This window comes from Pseudopipra pipra, chromosome Z (assembly GCF_036250125.1).
Source record: "Pseudopipra pipra isolate bDixPip1 chromosome Z, bDixPip1.hap1, whole genome shotgun sequence".
NCBI lineage: Eukaryota > Metazoa > Chordata > Aves > Passeriformes > Pipridae > Pseudopipra > Pseudopipra pipra.
In genome coordinates, this window is record NC_087581.1 from 52,588,186 (window position 1) to 52,614,875 (window position 26,690).

A 26,690-nucleotide genomic window follows, 5' to 3' on the forward strand; every position below is an offset into this window, starting at 1 on the left:
GGCATCATTAGCTACAGTTCCTTTTATAAATTATTCTTCTTTTCCCTTTTGAATGACTTTGTCAGTGTTCCCTTTCCAGACAGTGTTTTTGCCTTAAAATTCAATACCTTCAACATGTTTGCACAAGTTAAACAAGTAGTTTATTCACTAAAACTGAAACTGTAAGCAGAAACAATCGCACTGATTATTTCACCAATATTAACTAATGAAAAATACATTTAAGTAATAATACAGATAAATAGAATCAACCAGGTTGGAAAAGACCTCTGAGAGCATCAAGTCCAACCCTTGATCCAACACCACTGTGGTTACTAGACCATGGCACTAAGTGCCACATCCAGTCTCATCTTAAAAACCTCCAGGGATGGTGAATCCCTGGGCAGCCCATTCCAACGTCTGATTACTCTTCTCCATAAAAAATTTATTCCTAATATCCAACCTAAACCTCCCCTGGCACAGTTTAAGCCCGTGCCCTCTTGTCCTACTGCTGGTTGCCCGGGAGAAGAGACCAACCCCCACCTGGCTACAACCTCCTTTCAGGGAGTTGTAGCATGTGATGAGGTCTCCCCTGAGCCTCCTCCTCTCCAAGCTAAACAACCCCAGCTCCCTCAGCCTCTCCTCATAGGACTTGTGCTCGAGTCCCTTCACCAATGTTGTTGCTCTTCTCTGGATCTGCTCCAGCACCTCAATATCCTTCCTGAACTGAGGGGCCCAGAACTGGACACAGTACTCCAGGTGTGGCCTCACCAGCGCTGAGTACAGGGGAAGAATCACTTCCCTGGTCCTGCTGGCCATACTGTTCCTGATCCAGGCCAGGATGCCCTTGGCCTTCTTGGCCACCTGGGCACACTGTTGGCTCATGTTCAGCTTCCTGTCAATCCAAACTCCCAGGTCCCTTTCTGCCTGGCTGCTCTCCAGCCACTCTGTGCCCAGCCTGTAGCGCTGCAGGGGGTTGTTGTGGCCAAAGGGCAGGATCTGGCACTTGGCCTTGTTGAACCTCATCCCGTTGGAATCACACCATCTCTCCAGCTTGTCCAGGTCCCTCTGCAGAGCCCTCCTGCCTTCCAGCAGACCAACACAGCCCCCAACTTGGTGTCATCTGCAAATTTGCTAATGGTACACTACATTGATCCCTGGGGGACACCACTAGTGACTGGCTGCCAACTGGATGCAGCCCCGTTCACCACCACCCTCTGGGCCCGGCCCTCTACCCAGTTCCTAACCCAGCAGAGAGTGCCCCTGTCCAAGCCGTGGGCTGCCAGCTTTTCCAGGAGTATGCTGTGGGTGACAGTGTCAAAGGCTTTGCTGAAGTCCAGACAGACCATATCCACAGATCTCATCCACCAGGCGGGTCACCTGATCATAAAAGGAGATCGGGTTGGTCAGACAGGACCTGCCCTTCCTAAACCTGTGCTGGCTGGGTCTGATCCCTTGTCCATCCTGTAGCTGTTGTGTGATTGCACTGAGGATGATCTGCTCCATAACCTTGACAGGCACTGAGGTCAGGCTGACAGGCCTGACCTGTAGTTTCCCAGGTCCTCCTTGCAGCCCCTTTTGTGGATCAGCTTGACGATTTGCCAACTTCCAATCATCTGTGACCTCCCCAGTGAGCCAGGACTGTTGGTAAATGATGAGAGTGGCTTGGTGAGCTCTTCCACCAGCTCCCTCATCACACTAGGATGGATCCCATCTGGTCCCATTGTGAGACTTGTGAGGATCCAAGTGGCTCAGTAGGTCACCAACTGTTTCCTCCTGGATTACAGGGGGGCTACTCAGCTTCCTGTCTCTGTCTACAAGCTCCAGAAGCCAGCTGTCCTGAGGACAACATGTCTTACTGTTGAAAACTAAGGCAAAGAAGGTGTTAAGTACCTCAGCCTTTTCCTCATCTTTGGTGACTATTTTCCCCCCTATGTCCAACAAAGAATGGAGGTTTTCCTTCCCCTCCTTTTGCTATTGATGTATTTGTTGAAGCACTTCTTGTTATCCCTAACAGAAGTGGCTAGATTGAATTCAAACTGTGCCTTTGTCTTTCTAATTTTCTTTCTACATGACCTAACTATATTCCTAAACTCTTCATGAGTAATCAGCCCTTTTTTCCATAGTCGGTAAACTCTCTTTTTTCCCCTAGTTTCCTTTAAAATCTCCCCATTCAGCCAGGCTAGCCGTCTTCCCTGTTGGCTCGCCTTTCGGTACACTGGGACTTTCAGGTTTATCAAACATAAAATTTAAAGATGAAGAGGAAATTACACAGTACAACAGAGTAACATTCTGGCAGCATTTTACATTGCTATTCAGATAACTTGGATTTGATATTGAATTGAATTCTGCAAGAGAGAAGATCAGGCACATCAGAGAGCTGAAGGCTAGCTGACATATTTATTTATAAAAGGAATTATAGTACTCAGATTTTTAGGTAAAGATCAATATTTGTATAGGAACTAAAGACTACAGAATGATCCATAAATAAAGTTAAGCTGGTATTTGAAGTACAGCCCATCAGAGCAGCCTTCCAACAGCTAAAACAGATACCAAGTCAAAACCTGATCAAATTTCATCTTAGAATATCTTTGCCTGTGAGAACATTTAAATTCTTATCTTCAGATAAGATGAGATAAGATCAGAAAGAATTAAGTACTTCGGTCTTTAAAACCCAAACAGTGCAGGAACTGAATCACTAAAAAATAAAGTGAAAAAGGATACTTTTGAGGACTAAACATACACAAGTTATGATTAAATTCCACTAACCACATATTCAACAAAATTCTAAACTACACTGTACACACAGAAACTGAAAACAAAAAAATCAAAGTTTCTTAATCAAGGATTCTTATAAAGGGACCTAAATCTATTCACTCAGAAAAAACAAATAAACAAACAAGCAAATAAACAAAACAAAAAAATCCAGAAATTTTTGCATAGAACACATAATCATACTTCAATATGTCACTACCCTGTACAAATATTTTCTAATGAACTAGCTGGATTAGCAAAGAATTTTTCCAGAAAAGCCCATGAATAGCAGATTATACCATCCTACATACTTCTAGACAGACACATGTACACGTACACATTTTTAACTAGATACTGTCTCAGATTAGTGCTTTACTATCTCTTGCAAAGACAAAGTCATTCCAATACAACACTTACTGTGAAAATTTAAGAGATGAATGTCTTACTATGGAAAAAACAGTTTATAAGTAACTTAAATATGGAAACATTTCCAAATATAATTCTTCAAGGCCTATTTTATGCCCCCAGGGATTGCAGCAAATCAGTATTTGGAAGTAACTCTAAATGTTTAGAATAAAACCCAACAGAATAATTTACTGTAAAAGTTCCATGAGAATTGACATACTGTCAATTTCTAGTCTTCTATGTTTGAATACACAAATTTCCTTCTAAAGGTCCTAGCCAAACCTCAATGTGCCTGATTAGAGCATCCTGTCAACTATGCCAGCTTAGTAGAGTAGCAGAGAGAAAACTCTCGGTCAGGTGCAAGAAATATGACACTGATTATGTGGATGACTATGATTATGTTTATTGCTAATACACTATCTAAATATTGTCAATACAGTATTGACAATAAAGGGTTATAATATCAGGAGGCTCACCTAGAAACATACAGGTTTACCATCTTTGTCCTCACAGAATGCACAACTACAACTCCATGTGTGACTGCATCTTCGTGTTTTTATAATCACACACCAAAAAGTGAGTGTTCCCTGCTTTTGGGGCTTGATGTAGCTGGTAGGCATCCCTGCTGGGAGCTGTGGGGAGCTGTCTGCAAGTCTGGGAGACTAGTTTGCCCACTCTCCAGCAGGACACCAAAGTCAATCACAGTCATCAGAGCTCCCCCATCTCTGGAATACATCAATTATGTAAGCATCCAGACAGTTCCTCCTGCAATTCCCACCTGCTGTTCTTACCTTAGGACAATTCCCACCAGTGTTCTTATCTTAAGACAAATCATATTGTCTATCAGAGACAATCACAAAGAAGGAGGTCTGTATGTTGGACGGGAAAAGGGAGGGGAACCGCACACAAAAACCCGACTATTTTTCATTGGGTCACATTTATATTTCAATCAGCATCTAACATTTACCTCAGAAAATTAACATCATGTATCTCCAAAATGTTGTTACACATATAATTCTCCTAATTAGTTTACCCATTAATCCTCATCCTGCTCTTTTTCCATTTTGTTCTCTCTCCTGCCATACAGTCTTTACATTTCTTATATGAAACATATATGTCATTTTTGTTTAAGCCTTCCACCAGCGATACATGGGAAGAGTTACCTGCAGATGGACAAATGTACTGTGGTGTCTCCACTCCCAGAGACACATCTCAAAGGCTATCTCTGCCCAGAATCCCTTTGTGAACTGAATTCAAAATCATTCCACTTACAACATACTTATTACTGAAAAGATTCATATCCTATTCACTGCTGGTACAAGCAACTCTTCCTTCAAAGGCATTTCTTAGGCCCTGTAAAGGGGGCTTCCGTTTACATGCAAGCAATTGGGAAGTAGGACTTAAGGTACCTAAATTTAACTCTGCTAATAAATCTTTTGAAGATGCTGCTGGGAATGGGGAGGCAGGAAAAGGAGAAGAAAAGGACTGGCATCCTTAGAGAGTTTACTCTTATACAGAAGAGCCCATAATGCCTTCCCAGAGAAAGTTTTCATCCTACTAACAATTGCTGAAGGATTCAGTGTTCCCAGTCAGGGATTTCAGTCCTACTCTTACTTCAACCCTTTCTGATGATATTTATAAGCAATAATGTTGCTAAACACACAACTCTTCTGTCAATACTGGCATTCCAGATGGGAGAAATCATTGACAGCAAAAACCTTCTACACTAATAGATGTCATTACTTCATTTGGGAAAGTGGAAGAAAAGAGGTAGAGTCCTTATCTATGTCATTGCTTCAAAGGAAGCACCCCTTCTGCAAAAGGTCTAGACACTTTTTCTGCAATCCTCAGATTCTTGAGGTAGCTGGTATTTGGAGAAACTCAACAATTCTCAAAAAGCTCTTTGGACTACAGACCAGAAAAGGACATTGCTGTCTCTTTATGAGGGGAAACATTTTCCTCATAGCATAGAGTGGTATGGGAGGACAACTTATATGTTATATCTGCATATGCCAAAGCCAAGTTGAATCATAGAGTAATGCTTGCAATAACCAAACTCCACTTAACTCAGTCTGCAAGTGTGATGAAAACCAGTCAGTCATTATGCAAAATTTCCAAATTCAACAAGGTCCAGTGAGAAAAATTAAAATTATTGATGTTCAATTTATTTTGCGTGAAAAGCCTATCTGAAGAGAAACCCACTTTCTTATGGCAATAGATTACTACATTAAGAAGACCTATTTTTTATGATTAACAGTCAATTTTGGATTTATTCTTTAGTAAATGCTGTCTGCTTTTTGAGTCTAGTAGACAGTGATTTCTGGTAAGATTAAAAAAAAACCAAAAAACCACAACAATCAAACAAACCAAAAAACACTAATCATGTTAATTCTGAATGCTTCTACTACAAAATTCATGAGACACTGATTGATTACTCAGAGTAAGTTGTCTTTGAGTGGTAGCCTGGAAATCTTAGGGATGGATGACTAAGTGGTAAGAATACAATAGTTATTTGCAAGATCTGCTGATAACAGGGGTTCCATCTTAAGGGACAACTAAACAGTTACAAGGAACCTCTACAGATACTCTGTTAAATGCTCAAGCTTCTGCTCTGCTCTGGTGAGAGTCCACCTGGAGCATTGCCCAGCTCTGGGGTCCCCAACATAAGAAGGGTGTGGACCTGCTGGAACAATTCTAGAGGAGGGTGGCCAAGATGATCACACATCCATGCTATGGATACATTGGGGCTACTCAGTGTGGAGAAGAGAAGGCTCTGGGGAAATCCTACCATAGCCTTTCAGAACTTAAAAGGGGGCTTACAGAGGGTTGAAATGAGGTGATCTTTAAGGTCTCTCCCAACCCAATCCATTCTATGAACCTCACCTTAAGTAGCAAATTTTTGTCTGACACCTATATGTCACAACTATATATAACCTTCCAGTTACATATTGATAAAATACACATAGGGTAGGGTATTTCATACTTTCTTGCACTTATTGCACCTTCATTATCTTCCCTATAATAATTTACATCACACTTTCTCCTAAATTCTTTTAACTATTTTTTTCTCCTTCCATCCACAATATCTTTTCCCTACCCTCTGTACTGAGCTCAAGTACAGTGAACTACAGAGAAGGTAGAAAGTGTACACGCAACACATTACTGCACTGGTTATACTGATTTGATTTTCTAATGTCTGTGAGCCAGGGTTCATGTTTATCTGCATTCTGGGCTTGATCATGCTGTTGGCAGTTGCCTAGTCAGAAATAAAACTGCAGGGAGAGAGGTGTTATTGCAGAGCAAAAACCATTCTAGAATATTCACAGTATATATACTGCTATTTAACAACACACAATTATTAAGAAAAAATTACAGTATCTGCTAGCATTACCTACATTCACCATTTTAACTGCAGTTACTTAGAGAAGAAAAAATAATCAAAAGACAAAGAAAATGCATTTTACAACACACTCAAAAAATAAGAAATCAGCAGCAAACACAATCTGAACAAGTTCACGGGCATTCTCAAAAAAAAAAAAAAGGAAGGTGAAAGGACTTTGATGAATGAAAAATTGCCGATCATATCAGAATGGATCTGCTATGTAGGAAAAAATACTAGAAAGTCAATGTGGGAATTAGGTCAATTAAGTATTCCGGGCAGGTACGGAGGATTTAGAACAGGGCAGAAGAACAGTAATAAGATTAAGAAGGTCCAAGCAGCAAGGGACTAACTCATGTCAGGCAAAGAAAAGAAATTTGAACTTCATGTGAACTTTATGTGGTAGGAAAATTAAATGCAAAATTAAACCATTCCATTACCTGTATTTTAAAAGAAAGAAACAAACAAAGCCTTAGTCCAAGTTATGAGCGACTGAAAGCACACTAATAAAATACAGGTCACTATGTCATTAACAAGTGAACTAATACACATAAAGTATATAGATTGGCCTCATGTACAGAAAAATTATTGAACAAGTTGCTGAACACTGTGCTCTCTTCATTTGTCCATCAACATTGATTCACTGACCTACATTAATGGAATGTGAGTTGGCAGAAGGGCAGATGAATGCAAGGAAATGAGAAGACACACTGAGCTTTAATAATGATCAGAAAAATAAACATTCTTTGGAACCAAAACAGTTACATGAAAGAAATACAAATGATACATCCTGAAAAGAACATGAAGATGTTTTTAAAAATAAGTACAAAGTTATGATAACTGAGAATTTATATAATCAATAAAGCTTGAAGAAAACCATCAAATTTCACAATGCTTGTTCCGCCTTTCCTATATTCATGAAATAAAGTACAGATACATTTATAGAAAGATTATTATTATTATTATTATTATTATTATTATTATTAAGAAGCTATTCTAGCTTCTGTGGACTTATATTATATTATTTCTAATTCTTGTAATCCCTTACCACTGTAGAAGAAAATTGAAATTCCTTCAGTTTCAACAAAGCCAGAGGCAGTGCTTCATACTGAAGATGGACTTATAAAGTGGACTTAAAGGGGCACAAAGTTAGACTTTTCTCCACATGAAGGCAGTGTGGAGACACTTCATACTGTTCTAGCTTCTATGATTGATTTTTCAGTATAATTTCAGGGTTGGTTTTTTTACAAAGCTATGATTACTAAAGGTTTGACCAAAATTTGCCTATGGCATTGTGAGTTTTGTTTTGTCAAATGATACTGTTTTTAAAAGTATACACATTATGTTTAGACAACAGAAGGAAAAAAGCTCCAATTAATAATTTTATTAACCTCTGAAATTGTAATCAGTCAACTGATAAACTTGTTTACAGGATGGAAAATATTTTAAGCACATAATGCAAAATATCTTACACTAGATAAAAAATCTGACAGATTATATTTCACAATGGAAGAGATGCTTATGCATGGACTATCACTATCACAATTGCTGCAAGTAATTACATAAAATTTTCAACACAGAAGGTCAAAAGTTTTGTGAGGGACAAAAAACAGACACACACACACACAAAACAAAAAAAGCCAAACAAAAAACAAAGAAACAAACAAACAAAAAACAACACCAAAAAAACCCCCAAACACAAAACATTAACTTGCAAAATTAAGGAAAAAGTGGAAGAGGCTTGCAGAAAGAGGCTGTGAGACTAATAGACAAGAATCAACAATGATCCCATTAACAGCAGCAGCACCAGTGAGGCCTGGAGAAAGGTAACTGCACATATTATGTGAAGTAAACTAGCTATCTCTGGGAATTGTAAGAAGTGAAATTTCAAGGCAAAAGACATAATGGTAATACAATTATATGTAGAATATATAGGAAGCAAAAACTATAAGGTAGAAAGCTAGAACAGCGCAATGAAAATGGAATTTCTCCTTTGTCTCCCTAGGTAATAAAAATTAGATAGAAAGTCTGAAAGAGATGGGCACCTGATACACTGTAAGTAAACTCTTTTTGTGAAAGAGTAAAAGGAATATTTATTTCTCTGATCATGGCTTCTTAATGAACTGAGGACATAAGAGCTGTACGGCCATTCTTGCTAGTCCTTAAAATGCAATTAGAAGTTTTAGAAGTGACATACCTTTTGTGTAGCACTGAAAATCACTTCTCCATTTTTATAAAAGATGTCACATGCAGTGTAGAAGAGAATGTGTAGAAGTGAATACCATCTAAAACCCAGAGATAAACTGCTCAAATTCAATGTATAATACTGAGCAATTGAACCATATATTTGACAAACACATTAAAAGAACAAAGGAACACAGAGGTACTTAAAAGTACATCAGTTAAAAAGCCTACTCCCTAGAACCTATGCAACATAATATTAAGAGATACTTGGCTACTATAATGAGATCACAACAAGGATGGAAACGAAGAAAATATTTTAGGCTTTTTATGAAAAAAATAATAGAATCGGAGAGTAAGTGAAATCTAAACTTATCAGACATCCCTAAAATGAAAATTAAAAAATGTAATTGCTTAAAGCTACACTTTAGTAACAATGTATTTTAAAGTGAAATTAGATGTGAAATGCTTGAGGCCTTGGTTATTTTTATTCCACACACCTGTGCCAGAGACAAGGAAAAAATACCTAATTCTTATAGGTAACAAACGGTCATCATTATAGAATCATAGAATATCCTGAGTTTGAAGGGATCTGCAAAGATCATTGAAGTCCAACTCCTAGCCCTGCACAGGACCATCTCCAAGAATCACACCATGTGCCTAAGAGCGTTGTCCAAACACTTCTTGAACTGTGTCAGGCTTGGTGCTGTGACCACTTCCCTGGGGAGCCTCTTCCAGTGCCCAACCACCCTCTGGGAGAAGAACCTTTTCTTAGTGTCTAACCTAAACCTCCCCCGACATAGCTTCACAGTTTTATGCAACTTCTTCACCAGGAATTAGTTTACAGTATTATATGCTGAAGACTCCTCCAGTCCTTAACACTCCAGCCCCAGAGCTGCAGGCTCATGGGCTTAGCCAGGAGTTTTACTTTTGTGTGCGTGTGTATATATATATATATGTATATATATATATGTATATATATATAAGGTTCTTTAATACCTCAAGATAGCATTAAGAGAATAATCCATGGACTTGTTCCCAAGAGCTATCTTTATTAATTTAGGGGAGAGAATAAGGGAACTTGGCAAAAAGTTCAAAAGTGTACCACACAAGCTAGACAAAAATGTTCCACCACAATACTGACCCAGCAAATACTATTCTACAACATGTAACTCAGAATCCAATCCCTCCACATGGAATCCAATCCTTCCAGCTCCAAGTCGCCCAAAACAGCAAGAAAGGAACAAAGAAAGAGAAGCAGAGGAAGCAAGAAGAGACAAGGTGAAAGAGGAAGAGACAGCTACCACTGGAACCCTGTGGAAGACCAGCTCTCGCATGTCCCAGTGACAGGGCCATGACACGAGGCAAATACATGCCTTTGGTTTTATCTGCTCTGGTGTCTATGGCCAACCCCTCCAGACCCACCAACCACTCTGGGGTTCCAGACCAGGGTGAGGGGCAGTGTTCTCACTGTCCCTGCCAATCTGAGCTGGGTTAGGAGCTCCAGGAGGTGTGGTGTGTTATAGTTTTCCCGGGCTATTGTGACTGACAGCTACTCCGGAGTTTCCCCATGTGCGTTCCAGGGGCCTGCCATGAGGGATACAACACTACTCCACCTCTGTGAGGTTTGACCCATCCCTTTCCCCTCTACACACGCCCCCCCCCCCCCCCCCCCATAAAGAGGTTCTGACCCAATAATTGCTGGTGTCTAACACAGTCCTGTGGCAAAAAACTAACAGTTTTTGGTTCAGTAATGATTAGTAGCTAGTCCCAGTTAGTAAGAATTAAACTGTTTAAAATAAAATTTAAAAGAATTAAATTAATACCTTTACAGTCTTGACAAACCAATAGCGAAGGTACAAAGATGCAAGAGATACAAAATAGAAAATCCAACTAATCTTCATTGTCAATCAAGAAGCGCAAACAATAAATGCAGTCATTTAACTCTGAATCCTTAAGATTTTTTTTCAGTGTCATTTATATAAATAAACTAATGACAAAGGTTGTTGATGGTCATTTCTTCATGCTTGCATACAAAAATACAACTGCAATGTTAAAGAAACAAAAGATAGGAAAAACTTGAGTAAGCATTCAGTGTACCAGAATACTTCATAAACAGCAACACAGGACTCATGTGAGGCCTGGAAAAACTGTTCTTCTGTTGTGATATTTGGGAAATTCAGATTTAAAATCAAGTGTCCAACCTGCTCTCAAATTTTAGATGTCTTCAGCTAGGTGGGTTTGGCTTTTCTTTCCAAAGGAATACATATGGTACCTACGCTTTATAGCAATGGTGAGTTCAATGGTCATTGCACCCATTGATCTAAGCTGCAGTGACAAAAACTCAGCAGTTGTGACAGTTTTGCTTTCAGGAAAGTTTTTTCCTGATTCCATTTGAATCAGGATGTGTGCCTTCTAGTCTCAAGTTATAGAAAAAAGGAATAAAAGTGTTCTAAAAAGCTACTTTTATTCACTACAAAGCATTGACAGATTTCTTGTGCACTATCCATTCAGTGCACTGCATGACACAGGAATAGTCAAAAGTCATCTCTTAAACACAGAAAGGACCAAAATAAAGCGTGGAACACCAAAACAAAATCTGACGAACAATCACCATCTTGGCATTTCTACATTTCTAAATTCTAAACTGAGTGCTTGAGATACAAGCTGAATATTATTTTGAGCTCTTCGTATTGCTTTGTAATTTTAAAAAAACAAACCCTGACTCTCATAATGAAGAGTCTGCACCCACTTGATCAGTGGGGCAGGAATCCCTTCACTAACGGGGCAGAAATCCCGGTACGTGGTTTGATTATCTGGCTGTAGCAGTGTCTGGTCACTTGCCCTGAAGACCAATCATTATGAGGCACGAGGCACTTCCAAAGTTTCTCAGAGATACTGAGAAAATGGTATTGAGGGTCAGAAATCCCTGGTCCCTTTCCTGACTTTCACAGTCAGTCTGTTCCAGAAGAAACACTTCAGCTTGCATCTACATAGAATTCCACCTGGTTCATCTGTCAGCTTCCTCTACTCTGTGAGGTCTCTTCCGTCATCCAGCACACCCCTATCAGACCGCCTTCCACAATTTTAATTCTGCCGAGCAACAGACATGGTGATTTTCAGACTCCGAGGCAGCGCCGACGCGTTTCCCAGCTCGCCCTCCGCCACTCGCCCCCAGCCTGTCCCCGCCTCCCCCAGCCCTGGGGGGACCCGCTCCTCTCGGTCTGAGGGCAGACCGCCCCATCCCGCTCCGCGGTGAGGTGCAAAGCCGGGCCCGCAGCGCCGCGCCGCCAGGGCCGCCTCAGAGGGACACCACCGCCGCCTTCCCGCAGCAGGGGCGGGCACCCACCGGCGCCTCGGCTGCCCGAGGAGCCTGGGAACTGCGCAGCGCCCGGCCAGGCCGCGGAGGAGAGAAGGCGGCCGCGGGGAACCCCGGAGCTTTGCGGGCGGCCGCAGCGGATCCCAGCCCTGTCCCGCTCGGGTCGCACGGTAAGGGCAGGGGAAGGGCAGCCCCGCCGGAGCCACTTACCGAGCGGCTCCGCGCCGACAGCCCCGGCGACAGCGGAGCGTCCGTGACAACGTCCCGGAACGGCCGCTCCGCCACATCCGGGGGCGGGGCGGGGGAAGGCGGGATCGCGCCGGGGTTTGAACGAGGGGCGCAGCGTCCAGCGGGGACCGGGCCGGGCCGGATCGAGGAGCCGTAGGGCTCCAGCACAGCGCCTGTTCCCCACGCCCATGGCCTGTGTACGTGATCGCCGGGGGGCTCCCCCGCCGCAGCGATGGGGGCTCGCTCCTCAGATCTTGTCCGGGAGCGTCGCCAGCCCGCCGCACCTCGGTGGCGGTTTCGTGAGAGGGGGCGGCGGGTTTCCCCCCCGGCGGGCGGTAAAGAACCTCCCCGCACCTGCGGGGTCCGCGCAGCAGCGGAGCAAGGGTTTGAAAGGCGGAGCCTACGGGCATCCCGGTGCAGAGCCAAGATGCCAGACCCGGGGGGCTCGGCCCATTGCAGGCCGCAGTTTGGGCGTCTCAGGACTACCGCGTTACCGCCTTTGAGATATCTCAACAGTGGCAGGCAGTGAGAGCTTAAAATGTGGTATACCGCCTCAGGCAGCTTTCTTTTTTCTCGGTGTGTTTTCCCATTTCAACGGAAGAGAAGTAGGAAATGCTAGTCAGACTTTGCAAGCAACTTTTCGTGGTGTATATTTTGTGTGTTAATGTTTCCTTTTCGTTCTTCTTTCTTTCAACAGATGGGAAGTGGCAGCCAGAAACGGATAATCCAAATAACTGGATTTAAAGAAAAAGAGAAAAAGGCCCTGCTCAAATGTCTGCTTAAACTGAACTGTGTTTTTATAGATAGTAAGGTATTGTTCACCAAAGCACAGAAAAGAGGGTTAGAGCAGAAAGTAGAAATGCAAGCCTTAAAAGAAATGACTGTGCTGTAGTTTAGTTGTGTATAAATAGCCATGGAATTTAAACTGTTTCCAGTGATACAAGTGTGTTATTTTGTTTTTGTTTTGTTAGAAATACAGAAATTGTACACATCTTGTAGCAAAAAAGCTGTGCAAGAGTGAAAAGATCTTAGCTGCCTGTGCTGCTGGTGAGTAAAAGGTTTCCTGTTAAATTTTGTAGCATCACAGCTGGGTCTGGAAAGGAGACTTAAAAGGGTTATCTGTTTTCATTTTGTGAGTGAACTGTCTTACAAACACTCATTCTCCTTCCATTGACCTCGATTTTTAATGTAGTATTATGTTCAAGTTATGATTTACTTCTTTTTGTTTAGATTTTTTTCCTAAATTGTATTCCTGCTCTCTCCCTTTGTTGGATCTGCACCTGTTACCAAACAGAAAATGTTGTTGTATATTAGATCCCGCAGTCATAAGTAAATTACATGGACACTTAAAAATGAATTGCTTAAAAGGAGGCAGAGAGAATATGGACACCCATAGTTGGAGTGGATTTTTGACACCAAATTCGTATGCAACATTCACTGGTAAAGCTCAGTCTCTAATTTCCTGTTTATGCAGCAAGAAAAAATTCCAGACTTCTGCCATTCTGACACAAGCCTCTGGTCTTTCCTCTTGCTTCCTGTTTAACTGTGGCCTGATGCTGCAGTCCCATACATAAGCAACTCAAATGCTTTCGGAATGAGAATTCTGTATTTTAAGATTTCATTATAGACTGATTATAGGTAAGGATTCTATGATGAGTTTACACTATCTTGTAGTTATGAGATATCACAATACCAATTTTAAGATGATCTGTATTTTCCCTATTTAATACTATAACAAAGTGGTAAAGCAATTTTTAGAATGGCTAATCTTAAATTAAGAGATAATAGACAGAAATAATTAAACATGTATTTGGATTTAAAGATATATATATAAATTTCTTGATCTCATGCTTGTATGCAGGGGTGTGTATATATATATATATATATATATGGATGATTCCTTGTACTTATGTAAAATTCTCATCTCACTCTTATCAAAAAGGAAATAACTAAAAGTTTCCATGAGGGAAACAATATTAAAATGCCTATAAATTTCTGGCATAACACTTTGTTTTAACAATTCTAAACCTTTGAGTTAATGTTTTCTTACTTTTTGGAATTTAAAACATGTGGAGATGTTTTCTTGAACAGAGTGGAAGTGGTATATGTAATGTCCACATGGCAATACAAAACTCTATCATGCTTCTCTACTTACAAATCTTCCACAATAACATCTAGCAGTTTTTAATCTTGAAGAGGTGCCATTTTTGCATAATCATTGGTCTTACTCTTGATGGCAGAGACAGTGTATTCATTCCTACTGCAAGTAATGAAGAAAGATAATGTTTAAATACATTTAGAACTCTGTAGGGTTGAACAGTAATACTAAAGGATGCCAGTTGTTGTGCTGACAGAAGTTTTGACATGGAAATTTCAAGGAGAAATGGTTTTAACATGCAGGTTGTGCACAACATACCTTTTCCAGTCATAAGTCTACTGGTACCTATGCTAGGTTTTGTAAAAGTACCATCTGTGCTCCGGCACTGAGAAATTTTGCCAGTCAACCCTGCTGTTCTGTGAAACCAATTAGGTTCTCGCAATTCAAGTCAATTTCTCTTACAGTGTCTTCTGTAGGTAGTGTTTCAATACAAGAGCAGGATACTAACCACTGCTCTTGACCTGAACCTGTAAGAAGAGAGAGACAGAGAAAAGGGGAAGATCATTACATACTGTATCAAAAGCATACATGCAGAAGATGAAAGAGGAGAGGCGGAGGAGGTGGAGCCAAGGGATGAGAGAAAAGGATGTGAAAAGAAGAAAGGGAAAAGAAAAAAGTCTAAAACTGTGTCCCCCGAATATTGATGTTCACTACACTAGCAGTGCAAGTAATTTTGAGAATATATGTGAGAAAGAGCTTACATGCTAAAAGTTTATTTCTTCTTTTAAATCATTGGTAGTAAAATATTTCTTCATTTTAGTATATTTGTGTAAGTGTCAAATGGTATTAAAAATAAAGGTTATTAAAAGCCAAGGTTCTGTGGAATTCATAAGAACAAAATCTGGGAAGCTGAAAAGATGTATCTGGAGATTTTTGAGGAGATAGACAATTATTTTATCTAGGAAGGGTAAAAAGGCACTTCATCGGTAAAAGAAAACAGAATGATCATTTTCAGTGGCATTGTGAGACTTTTGATTCGAAAGTCTGAAGTGGAGAACTCTTGTAACAGGAAGAAGTTTTTAAAATGGTACTTATAATTTCAGCTTTTATTTGCACAAGAAAGGTTTAAGTTAATTTTATATTAGTTCTTCAGCTGATTGCCATTTGTCTGCACAAAAAAAATCTCTTGTGGTTGACAGTTCATTTGCTTTTTAGGAAAGTGGGTACTAACTAAGGAGTACATAATTAATAGTGCTGAAAGTGGCAGATGGCTTGATGAAACAACGTACGAATGGGGATATGAAATTGAAAAAGACACCCATTATTCACCTCAAATGCAATCTGCACCTAAAAGATGGCGCGAAGAACTGACTTTCTCTAGTGCTCCAGGGGCCTTCCACAGATGGAAAGTTGTCCTTCCTGCTAAGGAAGGTGATAAACGAATGGCATCTATTAGAAGGTAGGAGTATATGTCTTAAAGCTTAAGTAATGCACAGTAGAGCACTTATTGTATGGTTGAACATATTTTTGTTCTTCCATCCCAGTTAATTTGGTCCATAATAACCTCAGCTCTCCAAACTCTGAATTATTTTCATTAATATATTTCCATATTTTTATAATGACTTTAAATCTGTAACATCACTGCTTTTCTTGCTTTCTTTTAGTATAGTGTCAAAAATAATGTGCATTTTTGTATGTTTTTATCAAGTAAGCTGCTAAGAGAAACTTCTTCATGAGGCAAGAAATACAGACTTACAGTTTTTATGAGTGTTTATTTTGTGTGGGTGTTAGATTCAAATAGTAGCTGGAATAGGACACCTTATTTCACTTGGCTGGGTGACCCGAGACCGTGTCTTAAGCATCTGGGCCACACTGTTACTGACCTGATTGATCTTTGTGTCACATCTGTGTAACAGCTTCTTGTAGTTCTGAAGATCTAATTTGTGCTTATCAGATGTTTCTGATATGTTGTAAATACATATAGTTTGGAAGGGAAGGACAAAAGTATAAATGAAAAGCAGAGGAAAGGGAAACGATTGAAGTGCAAGAATTCTAGGGCTGTGTTTTTCTTTTCCATACTCTTCTTACACATTTGGATTCATTCATTTAAATACCGCACAGAAGTACAAGTAGAGCATATTTAAGTAATATTTATATCTGGTGCAGTAAAAGAAACGTCTCCTGACACTGTTTTAGAGCTTTCCATTCAATCAAAAACTGTCCTGCTCTCTCTTGACATCCCAGTTAGTTAGGAATGCTCAGGTCTAGGCATGCCACAGATGCACAGGCAAAAAGGGAAGTGCAGTTTGGTGAATCATAGTACAGGGCTGTATGCTACGTCACAGGTGCCTGTCTCTTTCTAGTTCATAGAGACGAAGTGAGGTGTAGCTGAAGTTACCATCTTTTGATTTTGCCAACAGAATGCATTCTATGTGTGCTATTTTCCTGGCTGAGTGGAAGAGTTTATTATGTCCTGCCACGCTTGTGAAAAATGCTTCTTCTTTTTCCATAAAAACTGCTTATGCAGATCTTCACGATAACACTGTTGAAATGGTGTCTTGCACAACTGTCTGTTTGCAATAGAAATAACCTTTTATGGGAACTACATCAGCAAGAGAGGTGAACAAGCAGTTTTGTGGAAGATGTCTTTTTTTTCCAGGCTGTTTCCCATACACTCAACATGGGAATCCTTTTACTCAGTCAGGAAAAACTGACAGGTGGATGTTTTTTGTCTTCAGCAAATATTCTTTTCAGTCATAAAGGCCACTATAGCTTTGGGGAAAGACCAATTTTTCTCTAATATTTAACAATACTGTGCCTTTTTTTCCTCTTTCTATGCTCTTCTTGCTTTTAGTGCCTAGCTGTTGGATGGGTAAGTGTGTGAGATCAGCAGCCTTTCCTTTTACATACCTGGATTATAAAAAATGAAACATATATCCAGAATGTCACGAGACCTTATTTTTTGCAGCATTTTTTTTTGTCTGGCATCTTTTCTAAAACATTGGAGTACTTGCAGTAGTACAGCTCTGGAAATTGTCCCTGGGAAAATTCTATGTAATGGTGTCACAAAAACAAACAAATCTCTTCTCTATATATGATACTGGACAGCGCCAATGCTGTAAATGTGTTATGGAAATGTGTTATTTGTATTATGAAAATATCATATTACAGTTCAGAAAAGCAGTGTTCATTTTTTTGTAAACTGCTTAATTTATAGGAAGATTTAATTGAAAGACTGTATCATTTTGGGGGAGATAATGCAAAAAAGTATAGCTGCTATCATCAAATTTGATATCTGAAAAAGTGCACAGGTAAAGCTTTCTATCAGATAGGTAGGAGGTGTATATTGATTTTAATTAATAGTATTAAATTGTGAGGAGAAAGATGTCTTGTTAAGTGGGTTATTTAGTTTTCTGAAGGCTATTAAGTGCCCTTTTATCTTTCTAATAAAGTTTGTGGAGTGCCATACATACATACATGCCTTATTCAGTTGCACTTACATGCTTGTAGTTTGTAAACTGTATTGTAGCTTTAGGCAGTATTAATATAATGGAGTAAATACATCTTTCCAAATATGTTTCTTTAGAGTTCTTCAAGCTGGAAAGGCAACCATATGTTCATCTCGTGATGCAGAGCACAGTGTAACTCATATATTCATCAATAATGACGTTTGTCCTATGCAAAACAAAAAATGTCTCTCAGAAGCTCAGTACTACCCTTTGCAATATCTAGGACATTACCTTTTTGAGGTGAGTAAATTATTTTACTGATTACTGTAAACAATGCAGTGTTAATAATAGAGAGGTATATGATCAACCTGGAAGTTTTGTAATTTGATTAAAGGTAAGACAACTTTCTGATGCTGAAACTGTGTATCCAAGAGGCATGAAAGCTTATGAATGTATACAAATACCTGAGGGGAGGGTGCAAAGTAGACAGAGCTTGGCTGTGGTGCCCTTTGAGAGGACAAGAGGCAATGAGTATAAACAGAAGCACCAGAGGTTCTGTCTGAAAGTCAGGAACCACTTGTTACTGTAAGGGTGATGGAACACTGTAATAGGATGCTATCTGGACATGGTCCTGGGCCAGTGCGGAATTCAGCAGAATTTTTTGTTACTATTTCCTTTAAGAGAGATGCCCAATGATTCATAATTGTTTGCTTACCAGGTGCACCGTTCAGAACTTCCTAGTATTTTGATCTGGAACTACTCAAAGGCCTCAGAATATTCTTTTAGTATGGTAGTTCCTCAGACTCTGGGGTGACTTTATTCAACTGCTAATTGAAAATATTACCTTTGCAAGCAAGTGGGAGCTAAAACTATGTTTGTTACTATTTGAAAACCCTTTGGATTCCTCAGATCAAAATACTTTGTGCTCCCTGTAATAAAGCTGTTACAGAAGGGCAAGAAGAAGGTTGGAAGGTCTTAATGTTTACACCTTGAATAAAACACATCAATATGGGCTCTTACTCTAGTCCTTACTCTCTTAATGAAACTTGTTCAGGGAAACTGTTCTCATTTAAACCTTTCAGCTAAGATAGTCATTTACATTAACAGATGAATGAGTGTCAGGTTTTTATGGCTACTTCACCTTTTATTGATTTCTATCAAAATCAAGTGTTTCTTGCTATGCACCCTGAATTCCTCCCACATCTGATGACAGCTTTCCATCTTAACCAGTCTGTTAATTTGCACATAACTTTTTTTTCCTGAATTTTGTAAAAATAACTCACCTCAGAGGCCAAGAGAACATTGGTTTTCTATTTAAGTGAATCTGAAGAACTGAGAAAACTGCTAAGCCTCCTAGTCTCTTAAAAGGAAAAGAATAAAACATAGGCAGTCAAATCACAGCAGTTGTCCAAATGTATTAGGCTTTATCAAAGAACATTATGGACACACTCTTTTCTCTTTGTCCCAGAAGTACTTGGCATATAATTCATTTGATTTTTCCAGCTTTGTAAATTTGTATTCGTGCTTTTTGACTGCTACTTCTAGCAAATATAAATCCTCTTCCTCCCCTAAACATCCATATATGTGTCCAGATGATGAATTCAGCAAAATAGCATTATTATTTTCTTCTTTTCAGGGGAACTGCACTGTTGTTCAGATATTCTCAGTGTGAATTTTTTTTATCCAAGTCTTTTCTTCATGTTTATATTTCAGTATCTATTCTTATTATCTCAGCCTAGTAACTACTGTTAAAATACTCTGTGGGATTGTCATTGATGATTTGATTCTGCAAGGTGTCATATTTATTGGTTTAGGATATTAGAACACATGCATGATTTTAGGGAGCTAGTCTCAAACAGTGACTTTAATTGCTTTGTTGGATGCATGCTGGAGTTCATAAATTTTTACCATGATTGTACATAAATTGTTTGAATGTAAGTATTTTTATGAGCACGTTGAAAATAATGTGCTTGAAGTGTCATAAGAAGTAAAGACTAGTTAATGCATCAGAGTTCAGTTATCCCAGGCTCATCGAAAGCTGTTTATACTCTTTACCAAAAATACTTCATCTTCTAAATGTGCAACCAACTCAGTGTTTGTTTAGAAATGCAGTTATGCACATGCCAAATACGTTTGTTTTGAACTATACATTTAAGGGAAAATCTGAAAATAGGATGAAATATGTAACTTTTGAAACTTTAGTTTTAAAACTTAGAAGTATAAACTGCTTGGATCTTGTCATTGCATGCACTTCTGTGGGTTTTTGCATACTGTTATTTCCCATGTTTCCCATACTTGATTTGTCCATCGGATTTAGGTGTTTGGATCAGTGGGCAAGCTACACCAAGCTTTCCACACCTGCTCACAGTAAAAAATGGCCATCATTGTATTACCAAGGGAACACTTCATCTATATCTTAACTCATCATGCTGCAAGAGGTGTCTGGTTTTGTAGTTGCATGTGTATTAACTTAAAATAAAAATGGTGTTGTAATCCTAATCTCTGTCTCTTTGAAGGAAAGCATACATTGACACTCTTACTGAAATGTATTGTTCTTAATCCATGAAGTAAATTTTAAATATTTTTGTAGCTATTTTTTAGTAACAAAAATTATCTTGTGGTGTCACTAGGAGTCTTTTCAGAATGAGTTGGAAACCAATTTGAGAAATATTTTCTCATTTTATGTACTGAAGAAATACCTGGAAATGATAGCTGGACTCAGAGAGTAAATTATTTAAACAAACAAAATTACAAAAAACCCCCAATCAAACAACAACCACCCAAAAAAAAGAAAAAAAAAACCTTTTAAATTTTAAATTACTATTTTATTTCAGGTTTATGGCAAGAACTGAAAAGATTTCATTATAGTGGTCTATATAAAATAAATAGACTAGTTGCAGAAAAAATGTCTTTAAAAATCCTTACTACATTTTTGACTAGCTGAAAATGGACTTTAGTTTTTGAAAAGTCCTGAGAGAATCCATTATGGAAACACAGCTCTCGCTTCAGACACAGGGATTGTGACTGAGTTAAAAGTCAGTCAGGAAAAATAAATATGGGGAAGGTTACAATGATAGTTCTTATCTACAGCTTCCTACAGCATCAGTGGTTGGTTTCCAAACCCCCCGCTGTTTATCTGGCACATGATGTAGACCCTTAAACAATTGTATAAACATACATAGGCACAGAAGGGTTTACAATTCAACATATAGATAGACTTTGCACATAAAAGTCGGTTAGACGATTAGCTTTGAAACAAAGAAAGTATTTTTTTTTTGCTCTGCACAGAATGAAATACAGAATACTGAAGATATCCAAATGAACTATTTGCTGTCTGCACAAGAAACAGACCAAGTCATGTCTAAAATGCAACTTACTAAAATGAAAAACGCCATTATAAAACATATGTATTTTGCAGTGGTAAGTAACAGTTAATGCTTTCTTAGCATAAAATGGATATTATTGACTATATCTTTCATTATAATACTGAGCTAATAAAGCAGGTAGTTTAAAACCTTTGAAATAGTAATACTGCCTTTCAACCTGCAATGTTTAATAATGCTATATTTACTATATCTACCATTAGTTAAATTATAATTTAGTAATGGTAATTGGTTGACATGGCTGTGTAGAAGACAAGGTGAACTACTTGAAATCTTGGTGTAATATATGAGATAAATAGTAGCAAGTGTTCAACAAAATTGAGTTATGGTGTTTCTGTGACTTTCCTGTTATTTTTTCAAACCAATCATATCGCAGAGCTGGTATTTTGTTGATTTATATGAATGTTTTTTATCATAAGTAAAAAATAGAGCTAATGCACTGCTTTGGTTCTATATTGTCACATATCTAATCCTGATAAGAGTGCTACATTAGTAATTAAAACCACTATTTCATATCTAGAAAAAACCAACTAATTACTCTGAGTTAGGATATATTATCTTGGTAAGTGACAGTGATGCAGATAGTGGTGTGTAAGTACTTTTGTAGGAGCTTGTTTACATGAAGTACTGTACATTCTTAGTAGCAAAAGAATTAGAATTTTTAAGTCCTCAAGGTATGCAATTTTTAAACAGAAAATCAGCAAATAGAACACTCATGCTACTTAAATCTGTGCAGCTTCAAATGCTACATCTTCTATAGGTGACGTTTTACCAAGGCTATACCCTCCCAGACATTTAAAAAATAAATTTTTTGTTGACTTTTCATGTATATTACACATAGCAACTGCACTTGTTCAAATTCTTATATAGTACATATGTACTACACATTATGTAGCAATGTGCAGATGAAGTAATGGTAATCCCAAAGATAGTCTCTCCTAAAGACTGTTTTGTAACATCTTTTGGTAAGGTTGTAACACTAGATGATAACTAAATATAGCAATAATAGTAACATACTCTTGCATCTACTGCCCTATCTTTACATTATAGGTTACCTGCAAGCGGAATCCAAACACTCAGTGTTTAAGGTCTAATCTAGGAACAATGTCATTTCATAGCAACCACATAACAACAAATAGGCAATAACAGGGAAAATATGGAAGAAAAAACTGCCATATTTTACTCCTTTTGGGTCACTAACCCTCTATTTTGTAATTTTACCATCCAAATATTAAAAAGACAAATATAAATAGATTACTATGTTAAATGCTGTGCTTGAATGATGCTTAATAAAAGTTGTTGTTTAGGGAGTTTTATGTGGTATTTATTGAATATGTTGACTGATATCCAGTGTGTAGATTGACTTTATTCTGTTTTACAGACTGTTATCCACAGGTTTGCTCAAACAGACCAGCTGAACAAATGCAATCCACAGGTAAGAATTCTGACAAGGAGGGCATGTTGCATATATAGAATTTTGTTATGAAGTTAGGCAAACATACTTTCATTGTAAAATTAGCTATCAAAGAAACATTTTAAATTTTTTTTTTGTTATCCAAAACTCTAATAAAAGTATTGAAGCATTAAAGAGCAGCATTGGATGTTGAATGTTGTTTGTTCTTGCAATACTTTCAGTACTGTCCACGTTAATTTAGCCCTTTAATTCTGCTAGTTAAGAGAACTTTACCTATTAATGTAGAAAAAAAAGAAGCAAAGATGCCCTACTGTGATTTAGAGCATCTTAAATTATCCAAGCATGGTATTTATGCAGTGGCAATAAAGTGAAAGTGTACACAACTTTTAGCAGTGCTCACCACAGTTTTTGCTAGCAGGGACAGATTTTAGCCAAAGGTTGTTTCACTGTAGAAAGAAGCAGTAGTTGTTCTTTCAGCACGTGCCTGAAGCACCATCATGTGGGTTTCAGGGTTAACTGAAGCACAGATTGCAAGTAGAATACTTTGTTTTTCAATCTTGTTTCATAATTACTTTGACTTAATTTCTTTTTTTGTACTATTTAATTTCTCTTTTTTATTTCCAGTAAGCCAAATATATGCCATAAATCAGGTACAAATCAGCAATAGGTTTTGTTAAGTCTTTGTTATATAGATTTGAAGAAAATAAATTTTACCTTTTCTATCTCTAATACTAAGAATAAATCTTTAAACATGTTGAAACATTGCTTCTTAGTACTCAAAAAGCATTTTACATAGTAACCATGAGCTAGTAGCAGTGTACTTTTTATGGTAACTTCTATTAGTTAAAAATGGAAACACTTGAAGCATCTATTAGCTTCCTGTATTTCTTGGTAGCTGCAAATTCGATATCTTTGTGAGCGTTTCTACATAAATAGTTACTGCAAATATCTTTTTTTTTCTGATTTCTTTTTATTGACACAATAAGGAAGGGAGGAGAAAAATACTTTTAAAAAATGAGCACTCCAATACTTTGTCATGGTCCAACATGGAACATTTTTGGAAGCTATCTAATAGCAGTATAGTAGACTTCAAATCCACAACTGGACTCAAAGTCCATGTTAATTTAAAAATTTAACCAGTTTTAAAACAATTGGCAGGATGTTTAGATTGGATAATAGGAAAATTTCTCCCCCAAAAGTGTTGTCAAGCACTGGAACAGGATGTCCAGGACAGTAATGGAGTAATCATCCCTGGAGGGATTTAGAAAATGTGTAGATGTGGCACTTGGGAACATGGTTTGCTGGTGGAATTGGTGGTGCTGCATTAATGATTGGACTCAATGCGTTAGAGTTCTTTCCCAATTTAAACTATGATTCTGTGATTTTATGTCTTGAGTAACTTTATCTAATGTACATTAAAAGACAGAATTTTTGGCAGAGATCCTAAAGTCTACAAGTTGTCAGGGACTAAAGCAACAATACATTTATGTAACTATTTAATTCCCAGCAGTCCAATCAGTCATCTTAGTCAGATTCTTCAGTTTTCACTCCTTATCCAAGTTCCTTTGAATTTACCAGAGCCTCAGGCTGTGTGGTCAAATGAAAAAGCAGGATTTCAAAAGAGAAGTTATTTGGTATAGGGAAGCTGTGCTTTGATTGGTAATATCTCTGCAACTAATTTGTGTGTCAGCTTTGGCTTGAACCTGGACTAGAGGAAAGGTATAAATAGGAATGTAGCTGAGGTCTTCAATAGCATTATTTGTGGGTTTTGGAAAGCTGAAAGTACAGACGGTAACAGGGAAATTGCAGAGCAGATACAGCATCTCATGAAAGCCATTATATCTGTGTGGGTTCTTTGAAAGCCTGCAAAGTTAAGTGCTTTGCTGTCGTGACTGGCAGAAAACAAGCAGGAAGCCCTGTGCCATTAAAATCTTCAGAGTTTTGAAATCCACTGGGGTTACTACCTGTGCAATCTGTAGTGTTAGATGCTTCTCTGACGTTCTATATGGGCATAGAAGAACTAGGGAGATAAAACAGTTATATTGTTTATGGGTTTATAATGTGTACACTTAAATTATGTATCTCATGGTTTTACACTTTTCTCAGACTTTCTTAGCTGTTCCATGGTACTCACTATCTTACTGCTTCAGCCATATGTTGTGGGATGTACTGTGCACTTTTGGAAATACTAAAACTCCTTTTCATACCTTTCCAGAATAAATTATACACAATTTATCGAATGTGTGGACTATAATTTGTTTTTTAAAAGCGTAGATGCAATCTGATCTAAGAAGAGAAGCACATTCTGAAACTTACTGTATTTTCAATGAAAGCCTGGTTCAGGAAGAGGGAAGGCCTTTCTAGAACAAAATGATCTAGATTGGACCAGACAATAAGTAATTTTTCTAGTTTAGTTTGTAATCATTCCTGTTTAGTTTTTGTGGTTTAGGAATTATATTCTCCAATTTAGTACACCCACTAAAATCATGTGCCACTTCCTCTCCCTCCTCACCAGCTGGAGACACAAAAGGCAAAGATCATGGGTTGAGATAAGAACAATTTACTGGAAACAGCAATGATGTAAGAAAATGAACAGTAAGAGCAACAATATTAATAACAAAAGGTATAAGAAAAAAGGATTCATATGGAAAGCCCGCAACAAGAAACTACTGGACAGCTCCCCCTGCTGCATTTTCTCGGAACAACCTTCTTCTCAGAAGCAAAAGTCCCTTACCCCTGCCCCTGGCAGTAACATGAGAATAACTTCCAGAATAACCTCTGTGTCTTAGCCATGCCTGCTCCTGGCTACTGCAGAAATGAAAAAATTACCCTTGTCCTGACCAGAACCAGGACATATATTACCAACATTTTACTTAGAAATTTCCTGTTGGTTGATGCATTGATGCATTTCGTGTTAGTTAGTTAAGGGGTGTTTTTTATTTAAGCTGTTATTTTATTTACAAAGATGTCTCATTTCTAGGTTAAAAGTACTGATTTGTCCAGACACAGTTGGTATATACTTCAAGGATTAGTGGAAGAGCATTTATTTGCTGATGTAATCACAGAACTTGCTGCTGGTCAGAAGTACCGTATACCTCCTGTGCAACTTCTTCATTCTCTTCTAGAATATTTCCTATTGGTGAGAGCTGAAAACTAAAGTATTTTCAAAATTAAAGCAATAAATGAAAGTATTATGATCTTTGCTCCTGACATTGTGTTTAGTAGTTTTTAGCGATGTATTCTGTCTTCTCTTTGTGTTCATCAATGTGCTTGTGTTACCAAAAAACAAAAAAAAGAATTTAATACTTAAAGATTGTTTTTTTTTAGTAGTATTTATTTGCAAGCCATATGAATGTAGTGCTCTAAGGCTTGGCCACAAATATTTTTTGTTACATTTAGAAAGAACACTATGCTAGTAGGCCACAGGTAGAGACATCAATTGAGAAGGTTTGTTCTAACAGTGCATTCAGCTGGAATATCACTCTAAAGCAAGTTCTTTTTCCTTCATTTTTTTTTTAAACTATGAGTTTTTCTGCTTATAGTTATGCATTAAATTACATGTTGCTTCAGTGATTAAATACAGTCTTTTGGTATTGTAAAGAATAAAGAAAATACATAAACTCGTAGTGAATATGGATCTTTGGCTGGTATGGAGCCATTGTTATTTTCTCATTTTATTACAGGGAAATACCGATGCAGTATTTTTTGCCAAACTTTGTCACATTTTGTACCTTATTCTCCAACATGATCCTCCCTGGAAGTCCCTGTCTATGTTAAAGTATTATCTGGATCTTCTTCAGTGTCCTATCTGTAAGAAAGGTACATGGTCTTTCATAGAGATGCTTGTAAGGTAAGAAAGTTTAATGAGATGCTGGATGCAATAGTTGTTATGTTACTCCAAACTTGGGGACAGTGGAGGAGAAATGGCATTCTGTTTCCTCAAAGTCACGTTTTCAACAGAACAAGTTAACTGCACGTGAAAGTCTAGAATTGTAACAGATTTGGACATTTCACTTAATATTTCACAAAGTGTTAGCTCACAGTCAGATAGATTTTTTTTTTTTTGAAAGAAAAAGATGTACATTTTCTTAGCCTTCTTCCTTT

The 26,690-nt window shown here is 38.1% G+C and overlaps 2 protein-coding genes across 11 annotated transcripts in view; one reads left to right on the forward strand and one right to left on the reverse strand.

The window, feature by feature from the left end:
* Nucleotides 1–12,328, reverse strand: part of KIAA0825 (KIAA0825 ortholog) — a 249,849-nt gene extending 237,521 nt beyond the window's left edge. The window contains exon 1 of one of the 6 annotated variants that reach the window (XM_064643221.1): nucleotides 12,225–12,271. The gene's annotated coding sequence lies outside the window, so the exon portion shown is untranslated. Of the gene's footprint in view, nucleotides 1–12,224 lie in introns of all 6 variants that reach the window. The other 5 variants (XM_064643219.1, XM_064643220.1, XM_064643225.1 and 2 more) reach the window with 5 other exon arrangements.
* SLF1 (SMC5-SMC6 complex localization factor 1) overlaps nucleotides 12,049–26,690 on the forward strand; it is a 34,499-nt gene continuing 19,857 nt past the window's right edge. The window contains exons 1-9 of one of the 5 annotated variants that reach the window (XM_064643231.1): nucleotides 12,049–12,184; nucleotides 12,940–13,053; nucleotides 13,214–13,289; nucleotides 15,556–15,799; nucleotides 17,927–18,089; nucleotides 21,078–21,209; nucleotides 22,554–22,607; nucleotides 25,567–25,725; nucleotides 26,270–26,436. In XM_064643231.1, coding sequence (XP_064499301.1) covers nucleotides 12,940–13,053; nucleotides 13,214–13,289; nucleotides 15,556–15,799; nucleotides 17,927–18,089; nucleotides 21,078–21,209; nucleotides 22,554–22,607; nucleotides 25,567–25,725; nucleotides 26,270–26,436 — 1,109 coding nt within the window. In that variant the 5' untranslated portion in view covers nucleotides 12,049–12,184. Of the gene's footprint in view, nucleotides 12,185–12,306; nucleotides 12,440–12,561; nucleotides 12,819–12,939; nucleotides 13,054–13,213; nucleotides 13,290–13,536; nucleotides 13,683–13,716; nucleotides 13,881–15,555; nucleotides 15,800–17,926; nucleotides 18,090–21,077; nucleotides 21,210–22,553; nucleotides 22,608–25,566; nucleotides 25,726–26,269; nucleotides 26,437–26,690 lie in introns of those variants that run through there. The other 4 variants (XM_064643227.1, XM_064643228.1, XM_064643230.1 and 1 more) reach the window with 4 other exon arrangements.